Source organism: Enhydra lutris, unplaced genomic scaffold, assembly GCF_002288905.1.
Source record: "Enhydra lutris kenyoni isolate GAN:26980312 unplaced genomic scaffold, ASM228890v2 scaffoldscaffold3, whole genome shotgun sequence".
NCBI classification, from domain to species: Eukaryota; Metazoa; Chordata; class Mammalia; order Carnivora; family Mustelidae; genus Enhydra; species Enhydra lutris.
Genome location: NW_019154087.1, coordinates 48,819,800 through 48,833,612, shown reverse-complemented (window position 1 = coordinate 48,833,612; position 13,813 = coordinate 48,819,800). Strand labels below are relative to the sequence as shown.

The 13,813-nt window shown below is 34.4% G+C and overlaps 1 protein-coding gene across 2 annotated transcripts in view; it reads right to left on the bottom strand.

Annotated features, from left to right (window-relative positions):
* Positions 1 to 13,813, bottom strand: part of LOC111155549 (glycine receptor beta) — a 92,066-nt gene that overhangs the window by 42,244 nt on the left and 36,009 nt on the right. Inside the window, exons 3-4 of one of the 2 annotated variants that reach the window (XM_022515767.1) lie at positions 11,831 to 11,937; positions 10,044 to 10,111 (exon numbers count right to left, since the gene is read on the bottom strand). In XM_022515767.1, the coding sequence (XP_022371475.1) occupies positions 10,044 to 10,111; positions 11,831 to 11,937 (175 nt within the window). The remainder of the gene's footprint in view (positions 1 to 10,043; positions 10,112 to 11,830; positions 11,938 to 13,813) is intronic. The other variant, XM_022515777.1, reaches the window with a different exon arrangement.

Genomic DNA, 13,813 nt, shown 5'->3' with positions numbered 1-13,813 from the left:
AACTGTGGGTTTAGTTCCAGATCACTGCAATAAAGTGAATATTGCAATGAAGCAAATCAAATAAATTGTCTGATTTTCTAGTGCATATAAAAGTTATATTTACATTGTACTATATATAATGTATTAATGTGTGATATAGCACTATGTCTAAAAAATGTACATACCTTAATTAAAAAATACTTTATTATTAAAAAAATACTAACACTAACCTAATCTTTCAATGAGTCATAGTATTTTTTTACTGGTGGAGGGTCTGGCCTCAATGCTGATGGCTGCTGACTGACCAGGCTGGTGGCTGCTGAAGATCAAAGTGGTTGGCAATTTCTTACAAGAAGACAACAGTGAAGTTTGCCACACCCATTGATTCTTCCTTTCATGAACAATTTCTCTGTAGCATGTGACGCTGTTTGATAGCATTTTATCCACAGCAAAACGTCTTTCAAAACTGGAGTCTGTCCTCTCAAACCCTGCTGCTGCTTTATCAACCAAGTATATGTCCAGTTCTGAATCCCTTGTTGTCATTTCAACAATCTACACAACGTCTTCATGGAGTGGATTGCATCTCAAGAAAACACTTTCTTTGCTCATTGAAAAGAAACAACTCCTCATCCATTCACGTTTGATCATGAACTTGCAGCGGTTCAGTCACATCCTCCGGCTCTACATCTAATTCTAGTTCTCTCACTATTTCCGCTGTATCTTCAGCAACCTCCTCTACTGTAGGTCTTGAACCCCTCAAAGTCATCCATGAGGTTTGGAATCAGCTTCCAAACTCCTGTTCATGTTGGTATTTTGACTACTTCCCACAAATCACAAATGTTCTTAATAGTATCTAAAATGCTGTATCCCTTCCAAAAGCTTTCAATTTACTTTGCCCAGATCCATCAGAGGAATAACTATCTATGACAATGATAGCCTTGCAGAATGCTTTTCTTAAATAATAAGACTTGAAGGTCAAAATTACTTCTTAATCTCTGGGCTGCAGAATGGATGCTGTATTAGCAGGTATGGAGACAACATTAATATTGTTGCCCATCTCCATCAAAACGGTTGGATGACCAAAAGTATTGTGAAGAAGCAGTCATACTTTTAAAGGAATCTTTTTTTAGAGCACTAGGTCTCAGCAGTGGGCCTAAAATATTCAGTAAACCATGCTGTAAACAGATGGTTGTGATGCTGGCTTTGCTGTGCCACTGACAGAGCACAGAATAGATTTACCTTCTTAAGGGCCTGGGGTTTTCACAATGGTAAATGAACACTGGCTTCCATTTCAGGTTGTCAGCTGCACTAGTCCCCAACAAGAGAGTCAGTCTGTCTTTTGAAGCTTTGAAACCAGGCACTGGCTTCTCCTCTCAGACTATGATTGTCCTTGATGGCATCTTCTTCCAATAGAAGGCTGTTTTATGTATGGTGAAAATCCATTGTTCAGTGTGGCCGCCTTCATGAATGCCCTCAGGTGGATCTTCTGGAGAACTTGCTGCAGCTTCTCTATCGGCACGTGCTGCTTCACTTTGCACATCGATGTTATGGAGATGGCTTCTTTCCTTAAGCTTCATGAACCAAACTTTGTTAACTTGAAACTTGTCTTCTGCAGCTTCCTCACCTCTCTTAGCCTTCATAAAACTGAAAAGACTTAGAGCCTTGCTCTGGATTAGGCTCTGGCTTAAGGGAATGTTGTAGCTGGTTTGACCTTCTATCCAGACCACTAAACAAGGTTGCTTTGCTTTCTTATCATTCATGTGTTCACTGGCATAGCATTTTTAATTTTCTTCCAGAACTTTTCCTTTGCATCCACAATGCGGCTGTTTGGTGCAAGAGACCTAGCCTTTAGCCTATCTTGGCTTTTGACATGCCTTCCTCACTAAGCTTGATCATTTCTACCTTTGATTTAAAGTGAGGTATGTGATTCTTCCTTTCACTTGAACACTTAGAGGCCATTGTCTTGTTATTAACTGGCCTATTTTCAGTATTATGTATCTCAGGGGAAGGAGGCCCATGTACAGGGAAAGAGACAGAAAATGGCTGGTTGGTAGAATAGTCAGAACACACACAACATTTATCGATTAAGTTTGCCATCTTATATGACCTTGGTTCCTGATGCCCTAAAACAATCATAAGACTAACATCAAAGATCACAGATCACAGATCATCATAACAAATATAATATTAATAATAGAGTTTGAAATATTGTGTGAATTACCAAATGTGACAAGGAGACAGCAAGTAAGCAAATGCTGTTGGAAAAATGACACCAATAAACTTGCTCATTGCAGGATGCCACAAATCTCCAATCTGTAAAAAAACACAGTATCTACAAAGCACAATAAAACAAGGTATGCCTGTATATGCATACGCCCTAAGGAATATTATTTGGCTGTAAAAAAAGAATGAAATTCTGATACCTGTTATGACATAAATGAATCTTGAAAACATAACCAAAGGAAAAAAAAGAAGAAGAAGAAGATTAATGAAGAGTTTGTCCATAAGTATTAGTAAGAGTAGGAATCCAAAGCAAAAAAATAGATAAATAAATAAATAACCCTGGGAAGGACATGCATTCAAAGGGCAGGCTAGAAGACTGAGGAAAAAAGAAAACCTTGAAAATGTGATTTCACCAAACCAAATAGTCGAAAGCTTTGAGAAGGTCAACAGCAGCAGGTATCATACAGTGTCAAGCACAGTCATACTGAATACTCTCAGCAAATGAGAAAACCACTGAAAATTTTAGCAAAAGCATTTTTGGTAGAGTGGCATATTAAAAGCAATATTATGGAGGATTAAGAAGTGAACAAAGGACAAAATTCCTATCTATAATATGGGGATAATAATAACTTACCCACAAAGATAGGGTTTTTATAGAGATTAAATGAGATAGTATACAAAGTATATGAACTGCACTTGGCCATATTAAAGGCTAGACAAGTATACTGCCTTATTAGGATATACCTTTTATGCTGCTGTTATCCTTCTATAATGTTGGTAACACAGTTTAATAAATTTTTTTTTGCTTCAAAAAAATTCTGCATCTAATGTAACTCATTTAGTTTGTTCTGTACTGTGTTGATCAACCAATTATTTTTTTGTTTGTTTATTTATTTGAGAGAAAGAGAGAGAAAGAAAGAAAGCATGAGTGGGAAGGGCAGAGGGAGAAGCAGGCTCCCTGCTCAGCAGGGAGCCCAATGCAGGGCTTGATCCCAGGACCCCGAGATCATGACCTGAGCTGAAGGTAGATGCTTAACCGACTGAGGCACCCAGTGCCCCCAACCAACAATTATTCTTAAAAGTAATCTACTTCAAAGTCACAAATCTTGACACAGTGCTAAAATCTGCTTCTGAGCATCTCCTGAATTATTCTTTGTGCTTTCAACTGCTCCACTGTAAGCTTAACACACCACATAACTTCAAGTCTCCACTGTAATCCTTTTCTTAATTTTTTAGTAGAACTCCAGAGTTGTATTATAATGAGCATCACCAAAAATCTGGAAATTGCTTATTTCACTGTATCAGTCTTGGCCATTATATCTTATTATTTCCTTATAAAAGTACTTCAAAGATGCTTTTCTATTAGCTGTGTAGTCACATATCATTATGATTCAATCCAAGTTGTAGCAAGTTTATATATCTTTTAAGAGTGTTTTAAAATTTTATAGTTTAAAGTAATAGTTTGAGTTTAACATTCATTAAAAGATAAAAGCTCATTAGTTGCTTTGGTTAATGTTTTATGAGCATTTCTAAATAATTACTAGTTATTGGCATTTCAAATGTTCTATATTAAGATAACTATCTTTGAAACCTATTTATTTTCATTTTCAATTAGTCAATCACAGTAATTATAGCTTTATCGTTTATTTTGCAATGAACAAATTCCCATCAGAAACAGACTTCTTTTATCAGTGGGAAATTAGTTAATTGTTTTTAAAGAACTTGGTGACAAATACTACTCATTGTTCATTCCAAAGAGCACACTATTAGTCATTATCTGGAAAATGGATGTTCTCCAAAATTTTCAGTCCCAATTAAGACCCAAATTCAACTATTTCTTCAAGGCAATAAAACATTTCACAACAAGACATTAAAACTGGTTAAGTTGTATTATTGATATTTTAATATTTAAAAAAATATTTATACTTTCTATTATTGTTAGGATAGCTATTCTGGTTAGTTATAATTTTTACCTGCCTCTCACACAGGGAATCTCTAACTCATCTGTAGTCTTTACATTATAAGAAAAATATTAACATTCAAGGCAATGAGGGAGATCAGCTCTCATAGCATCTGGCAGCATTATAATTAAAGTTCTGTCAAAGAGCTGATATAAGCCTGGTTTGAAAAGATTTAAATTTAGTCATTAGTGAGGTTAGATATTTCATGTAAGAATTACGAGTTAACAAAATGCCACTAAAATTTTTTAGGTTATATTTTAGCAATTATTCCCAATATGTCATTTTATTAAAAAAAATTATTTAAATATTGTTTAGTAACACCTATAAATATTTAAAAATTCTAGACCTATTCCAATATTCCATGTGTATTAGGAGTGCCTGCTAGGTGGTACAGTGGTGCCTCCCTGAACTATAAACTCCATAAGAGTGGCAGTCTGTTGGGCTGAATAGAAAGTACCCAGCATGATTCTATTTAATACATATTACTGTCACATTTTGACAGGTTAGGATATTTGTCTAGTATTATTAATACCATTAATTTAATTTCTCCTATATCAATTGATAACAATGACAAATTACTGGAAGAAGAAAATAAAACTTGAGCATTTCTCATCCTTCCTTATTGCCTAATATGATGTTTAATCACCAATACTTCTAAATAATACAGCTAGGAGAAAAAAGGGAAGAGGAAAGTATCTGTGACAAATCATATTATTCTTCATTTTAAAGCAGATACTAAAAAAGTAACTTTGACAAAAAAAGAGAATGAAATACATTTTTAACAACTAAAAATATATTCTCTTTCAAATTATGTCCTTATTACAATTAACAAGTGAGAGTATTTAGTAATCACTGAATTCAAAACCATTGATTATTTTCCCATATCCATATATAAAAAAGTTATATATATAATCAGATAACTCTCCAGTAGCATTTAGGATGAAGTTATATGCAATTAGATAATCTTCCAATAGAATTTGGGAGGAAAAAAATGCATTAACAAAGTGTTCATCAGCACATGTATGAGTTTCCCATTGCTGCTGTAACAAAATTATCAAAATTTAGTGATTTAAAACATCATAAATTATTACTTACAGTTCTGGAATTCGAAACATCACAATTAGTTTCATGGGACTAAAGTCACAGTATCTGTAAGGCTGACTCCCTCTTGAGGAGCTGAAGAGAGACTCCATTTTTTTGCATTTTCAGCATCTAGAGGCCGCCTACGTTCCTTGACTGATACATCACTTCCTTGTGGCACTCCACGTTCACACTGTCTTGATCACATCTACCACTATTGACTCTGATCTTCCTGCCTCCTGCTTAGAAGGACCCTGTGATGATAGTGGGCCCACTTGGATAACCAGAATAATCTCCCCAACTCAAGATCCTTACTTTAATTATAAACACACAGTCTCTTTTATCATGTAAAATACCTCATTCACAGTCTCTGAGATTAGGACATGGACAGTTTGAAGGAACATTATTTAGACTACCACAGGGTACAGACCTGAATATTGATCATATGAGAAAAAATAAATATAAAAACCTTTTGAAACTTTGTGCATCTAAGATGCAAAATAGAGGAAAATGGGGAAAATATGTCTAATATTATTCTACAGTGAAATAATTCTGGAAAGTTAATAATAAAAGCAACAAGATAAAAAGAATAGTAAGCTAAGACAAGTTTTAAGGAAAGAAACAAGTTTATATAAAGGGAAATACATAAAATTGTTTCTAAAACAACAGAGATAAATAATTGCCAAGAACCATAATTCAGCTCTTTTAACAGTTCCCAAATGTGACTTCTTTTTTTTTTTTTTTTTTTTTTCCTTACAGGCACACTGGGTTGCTCAAAAAGAGTCGAAGTCTACTGAGACAAATAATAAGTCGTGCAGTAGAAAGGCTTTGAAAGTCTGATGGGACCATGAATTGTAGTGTAATCATAATTCAGTATAATCACGAAGCATGCCTCAACCAAAGAAAGAACATGGATTATACAAACAGGCTCCCATTTCCATGAAATAGCTCTTACGTGTTTCTGATGAAGTCTGTGCATTAATTATTATAATAAAACATACTAGGGGCACCTGGGTGGCTCAGTGGGTTAAAGCCTCTGCCTTCAGCTCGGGTCATGATCCCAGGGTTCTGGGGTCGAGCCCCGCATCAGGCTCTCTGCTCAGCAGGGAGCCTGCTTCCCTTCCTCTCTCTCTGCCTGTTTCTCTGCCTACTTGTGATCTCTGTCTGTCAAATAAATAAAATCTTTAAAAAAAAAAAAAACATACTACCTAATTTTTCCTCACAAGTGCAATAGGCAATAGTTCACATTTTTATTTATGACCAGTGATTTAAGCCAAAGATAAGAACCGAATGGAAAAATCAACATATATTACAATCATAACCACAGAGCAGATGCCCCCTGACCTCTAAAAAACCATTCTTCTCACTGTTCTGAATACTCGTTTCAGTTGCCACAGGCAGTAGCATACAAACTGATAAAATCAGAACTTGAAATTAGGATGATTATACTTATTAAATAATTTTGGTGATGTTACTATTAATGTCAGTAAATACCACGTGTAGTATTTATAATGATACTTTACAAAAATATAAGTTAGTGGAATGTAAATAAACACAGATATGAGAAAAAGGAATTATAATGCTATAAAATGAGATAATAAAACAAGCTGTAGGGGCCTATAACCATGGAAGTGTAGAAGATCTTAAGGAATACTAATATGGCTATAATTTCTCCTTCACTACACAATTATGGCTTCTGAATAAGTGTGAGATTACTTTTAATTTAGTCGCCAATAGGGGTGCCTGGGTGGCTCAGTGGGTTAAAGCCTCTGCCTTCGGCTCACGTCATGATCCCAGGGTCCTGGGATCGAGCCCCGCATCGGGCTCTCTGCTCAGCGGGGAGCCTGCTTCCTCCTCTCTCTCTGCCTGTCTCTCTACCTACTTGTGATCTCTGTCAAATGAATAAATAAAAAAATCTTAAAAAAAAAAATTTAGTCGCCAATAGTTAGCATCTGAATTAAGAAAAAAAAAAACAAATAAGCACAAAGATATGGTTTCCAAATGGAATTGGTTCAAATTTCCTTACAACAATGTGAATTCCTATAAACTTGATTGCTTCTTTGATAATCAGCATTATCTGTTGGAAAAATGGAATGGTCGCTCTCCCCTTTCAGAAACTGCCCTACATCTGTCCACCACCTGACTTGCAGCTACTGAAGTCACAGTCACCCTCAAGCTCTGTGTTCTGCATTATGCCTTCTGGAATAAGCAACTTCCAGTTGAGATAGAAAGCTCTGAATGGGAGAGAAAAGTTTGGGGCAATATCAAATCTTCCCAGATTTTATGAGTTCCTTTATTTCAGCAGAACTTTGTAGGGGAAATTTCTAGTGGGCTATTAATAAACAAAATCCCAACTGTATAATGGTGCTACTAACAAACTTATAAATGGTTCATTTTCTTTAGCATTTTCTTTGGATTGAAATTCTATTGTGAAATACTAAATGAATTTGAGAATGCATAACAACCCAAGAATCACCATTACTGAAAGCTACTGTCACTTTATTTTTGTAATTTACACAACAGATTCAAGCACAAGCCAGTCTAATATTGCAACTTACTCACTGGTCACCATATTGTTTCCCTGAACATATATCCTTTATTTACACAAATCTAATACTCTCTATTTTCCCAACCTCTTGTTTTAGGGGACTTTTTTGTTTGCTTTGTTTTTAAGAAATATGCTCTTGGGCTATTAGCAAAATAAATAAATAAGAGAGAGAGAAAGATAAAAATAAAGCTATCAGATTTAAGTAACAAGTGATAGAGATGAAAGACCTGGATTGAAAAGAAGGCACAAAGTGAGTCAGAGCAGCCAGAAAAGCTTCTAATTAGAAGAAATGGAAATCAGGGATAAATAGCAGGGACAGAATAGGCTGAATCTGGTCCCAGCAATAAGTACCCCGGACTAGCTACTATATTGAATCCCTGGAGGAGGACAATATGAGAATATGTTATAAATATGCAATATTTTATTATAATCCTCAAATAATCTGTAGGAAAGTTCCTCTCCCTTTTCTAGCATACTCTTCCCCCAGGTGTTTTCAGCCGGATATCATCAAGTAACTACAGACGGGGCCTGGAGAAGCTGAAGTGTCTAACATTTGGAAGGCGTTCAATGATGACTGAAGTAGAGATACATTAATGATAGCTACTGAGCTGGACACATGTGTGGCTTTTATGCAAATGAGAAAAAATATCCTTCCATTAACTGTCCCAAAATGCAAGACAGAGTAGGAATGTTTCCAACAGGCCAGAACATCTTTCAGGGATGATTTAGTATTAGTGTAGTGATGCCAAGAAATACAAGAGGGCACAGAGAAGAGTATCCAGACAAAATGGATTCCTTTGAAGTTTCACCTTGAAAAAAGGACATCTCTCATTCTTACAAAGTGAAGTGCATAGCTAGACTAACCACATTTTCGGTTAACAAGTGCTACACCTGTCTCCTGAGTGCTATACGGCAGTCTGTATCTTATTCTGTAGCTGTCTTCTGGTGATCTGTACTCTGTTTCTGTCATTTAAGTAAACTAAAAAGTCACCAGAAACAAATGAATTTGATTCCAAAATCTACTTTTGAATAATTCTCTAAAAATATTTACACACTAAGAAAATAACCAATTATTCAGGGGCTAAATACATGCTTCTACAAAAAATAAATAACATTCTTATTGCAATTAGATACAAAAATGGGTGTCATAAATTAAATGCAATATATAGTTGCTTTGATAACACATTATGCTGCCATGAGGAATAAAGGAATAAATATTTTAAATAATTCTTTCTCTAGCCTGAGATAGTCCCTGAAAAATTGTACTGTGCCCTATCCATTACTGGCCTTTCGATCCACAGTGTATATTATTAATAAAATATAAGTATCTTAAAAAAATACAAAAAACTTGGGCCTTCTTTCTCCCACTTGAAGTATCATTTCAGCACGTCGTCTTTCAAAAAGGCAGAAAACCTAATATTCTAAAACATCAAAGAGCAAGTAGACTTTATTGAATGCCTTTTAAGAAGCAGAAGTAATTATATCACACATCATTCAGAAAATCTGCTAATGTAATCTACTAATTAGTAACCTACTAACAAAACTACTACTTTATAGAAGGCTTTGTCCCTGTAGTCCAACTCATCATGGATAGCATCCACTCCTTCAAACCCTTCTTGTCCATTCCTTTCAAGACAGGAGCCTGCCTGTCACCGCTTTCTTGCTCCTCTTTTGCCCTTCCTTGATCTTTCCTCTTATTACATAATTTTTTCACGGAGCTCTGTTGTCTTATCTTATAAAAATTAATTTTCCTCTTTGTTTTTTACAATTCTCTGATCCAAGTACCACAATATTAGCACAACAGAGGAAACAAAGATTCTCCTCAGGAAACTAGGAGAAAAATAAACAATTACAAAAATTAAAATAAATTTTAAAAAAGAAAGAAAAATAAACCGTGAACACTTAAGTATTTTTTAATGTTCATACATACATGTATACTAGGAAATAAACATTGCTCCAGAATATTCATAAATGCTTTTCCCAGGTGGTATCCAATTAGTAGTTCGAAGTGAGTAAATTAATTCTTCCAAGTCTGTAAGTTTTAATTAGCATTAAGGCTGCATTTGAATTGCAAAATTATATAGGCACTGAAATCACTGATGTAACACACCTTGGAATTTGGATATTTCATACTAGAAGAAAGATTGCATTTTTCCATAGAGTTACTCCTTATTTTCAGTTTTACTATATCTTTCACTATCTTCTAGTTAAAATTTTGATAATTAAAAATATTAAATTGCCTGTAATCTTACCATTGTTGTCTCTTGAATAGATCCAAAACTGTTGATAAAAATGTTGACTACTACATCAACAGGAATGCCTATAAATAAAAATTAAGAACATACTCAGTAACTATAAGAATTTGGTTAGATTATCATATTTTTATGGTTTATGTACTTAATTTTATATTTTTTCCAATCCACTTGAGATACAAAACTTTAAAACTATGGTCTTAGTTTTGCTAAGCTTACAATTGCTTACAATTGTAATAGCTTACAATTGCTATTAACTGATTTTCCTAAAAAGGCATCATAATAAAAATTAAAAAATGAGTTAAGTTGTATTAACTCATGTTATTATTCAGAAATATTTATTTCTTAAATTGTTAAGACTGAGTAAATATGTTAACCTTTAAAGAAGTTTTTAAATGAGCTAATGCACTTACCTTAAGAAAACATAAAACATTCTTTAAAAAAAATTTTTTTAATGTTTTAGTTTTTTGCATTTTTATAATCATTTCAAGTCTTACTTTCATTAGTAAAGTAGTGTTCAATACATATTACTTATAATGACTATATTTTGATTTTTAATTCATAAATATACAAAGTTAATCAGACATATAACAGAATCATTATAAAGATTTTTGCCTGACCTGTTGGAAAATAATTTGAAAGTTCATGGAGTGAGAATTCAGGTATAATGTTGCAAATTTCTTGCTTGCTTGCTTTTTTGTTTTTTTCTTTTTTCTTTTTATTCATTGTGGGCTGCTGGTTAAGTTAACAAAGGGAAAATGTGAATTTAGCCTTTTAGCCACATAACCACTGACTGATGGAAAACAGGTGGTGAATCAATATATGGTAGACATGTGACAACCCAGACCAAGGCTGTTGTTGAAAGTAACTGAATAGGTTCTGGTAATGAACAAAAAACCCTGTTTTTACAACATAGTTGTATAACTTCAGTTGACTAGAAACAGCTGCAGACTTTTTTTTTTTTCTGTAAAGGAAGAAGAAAAAAATATCAAGCCTTATAATGTTAATCTGATCTACATTAATACCTGTCCTTAGCCAGCAATAAGGATTATAGTTTTCCAGAGGATATTTTTTTTTCAGATAGCTTTTCCCAGCTCGTCAAGAGGACAAAAAAAGAAAATAAGAAAAGAAAGTTTGCACAACTACATAATCTTCTCGTGACTTTTATTGCAAGTATGGTTTTAGTTCTTGAAAGGTGTGATAAATAGTAATATTCTGTTGGAGTAGAAACAATCTGTTGTAGAAAACACAGTTGCTTTTATTCACAAAGTTAGCATGTTTTTAAAAACCATATGGCCATCTTTTTTTTTTTTTTTTCAGCAAAAGCGTAGAGGGATATTTTTATCAATGTGAAATGCTAGCAAAAATTTTAAAAGAATCTAAAAACATATCAGAACTATTGTCTATCCCTAACAAGTGTAGGCTATTCTACAAATTATAACTTTGGTGTCTGTGAATGAAAGCCAGATCTGTGTCCAGAGCTTGAAATTTAAATCACTAAGCTTTGGAATACTAAGTGCTTAGCAAACCGATGATGGAGGTTAGTCTAATCCACAATATATTTATTTTGTTCTTTTAACTGGGAACCATATGAAACTATCAGAACTAGTATTCTTCTTGTCTTTGAATATTTTTGTCACTAAATTGCTCGAAACCTAACATCACAGGACAGTAACATGCCAATTTGAAACCTTATTGTTTTGAATATCACAACTCAATGATTAAACACATAAAATTAACTTTTAAACTGCACAGATTGAAGGTTTTGGAGGGGGTAAGAAACAAACCTTTAAAATTTGGTCTTATCCTGGGATCATAACTGACCAATAGCCTATTCAAGATATTGCTAGTGGAGTTGGCGGGTACTCGGGCAAGGTCCTCGGCTGACTGCTGGCTATAGGAGAAGGAAACAAAACAAAACTCTGGTAAGCATTTAGACATAGCCAGCAATAGAAATATGTAATTCTCCATGGAGAAGAGATGCTTTTTGAGACACATTCACAACTACAGCATGGCTTTTCCAAATAGAAGTAAATAAAAATAGTAGGCATTGTCAAATGCCCAAAAGATAGTTGTCATGAGAAATAAAAGATGAAGAAAGTATTTTAGCACTTAATTTCCTAAATTCATGCAACACTGCCCCAAGTACTCAATGTTGTTTTCTTTTAAATAAAATTAAGTAGATATATTACTAGTTCAGAAGCAATCTGCAATCAAAATCTAGAGATGCACAAAGGGAGTACAGACAATGAGATAAAAGGGAAAAAGAAAACAGCAAAAATAGTTTAATAATATATATTAACCTTCTGCCTAAGCAAAGGAGTATGTACATACCCTAAGAGGATATGGCCAGAGAGACAGTATAACAATTCAGAAAACTATCACGCTGACATTTATAAAATGGTATTCCCCAAGAAATAACCGATGATGTCCTCACTGAGTTCAATATGTTGGGGAGAATGGTGGGGGATGCAGGGAAGTGGTAAAAGAAGTTTCTCTATTACCAGATCAATTAAACAAGGAAAATACAGAGCTACAAGTTATAGCTATCTCTTTTCTATATATGTTTGCTTGTCAGTTATCAAAATGAGGAAAAAACTGGCACATTTTTCTATTTTAATTAACTTTGAACAATGAATTTTGACCAAATTGGTATCATTTGAAAAAACTATAAAATACAAACAGGGGCACCTGGGTGGCTCAGTGGGTTAAAGCCTCTGCCTTCAGCTCAGGTCATGATCCCAGGGTCCTGGGATCAAGCCCCACATCAGGCTCTCTGCTCAGCAGGGAGCCTGCCTCGTCCTCTCTCTCTGCCTGCCTCTCTGCCTACTTGTGATCTCTGTCTGCCAAATAAATAAATAAAATCTTAAAAAAAAAAAACACAAAAAATCCAATGAATTTTGCTTGGAATCCAATGAAAAATGCTTTGTTGTTTACTGTTTGTTGGTTTGTTTAACATAAAGTAAAACAATACATATCTTTACACATAAAGTCTTATATAATCATTGTCTCAATACAAAAGAAAAAACCCATGACAATCACAAGAAGTTTAAATCTTTTTTTTTTAAGATTTTATTTATTTATTTGACAGAGAGAGATCACAAGTAGGCAGAGAGTCAGGCAGAGAGACAGGGAGAAGCAGGCTCCCTGCTGAGCAGAGAGCCCAATGTGGGGCTCAATCCCAGGACACCGAGACTATGACCTGAGCCGAAGGCAGCGGCTTAATCCATTGAGCCACCTAGGCGCCCCCACAAGGAAGTTTAAAATTATACTTGGAGTATCTACCCCTATCTAGTCTATTCTGTATTGATATGATGAAAGTTTCAATTTCAAAAAATGATAGTAATTTATACAAAGCAAACTTAGAAGTAAGGGGCATGGTTTGTTTTGAAATCCAACCTCTCATGTATCAGGCAATTCTGTTCTGAGTTTAATTACATACAGTTTGCTGATAAGATATAACCCCTAGAGGTGGGATGGGTCTGATACTAAGTTGTTTATAAAATTCAAAAAACACTACAAACTGATACAGACAATCTCTTCAAGTAGATATCAGAGTCCAAAATATTAAAGAAAAATATGCTAATCAGTTAGTTAAACCTCCTAAAGGTTCAGGAGATGATGTAGATTTTTTAAAATTGCTTCTCGTGGCCTTATCAGTGCCAACACTGTAGCTGCAGGGACTTGGGGGTTAGTAATGAGATTTCCCATTTCATTGCAGGTGAAATTGTAACCTCCCTAGAGCCAATTGTCATCCCTTATCAAAAGAC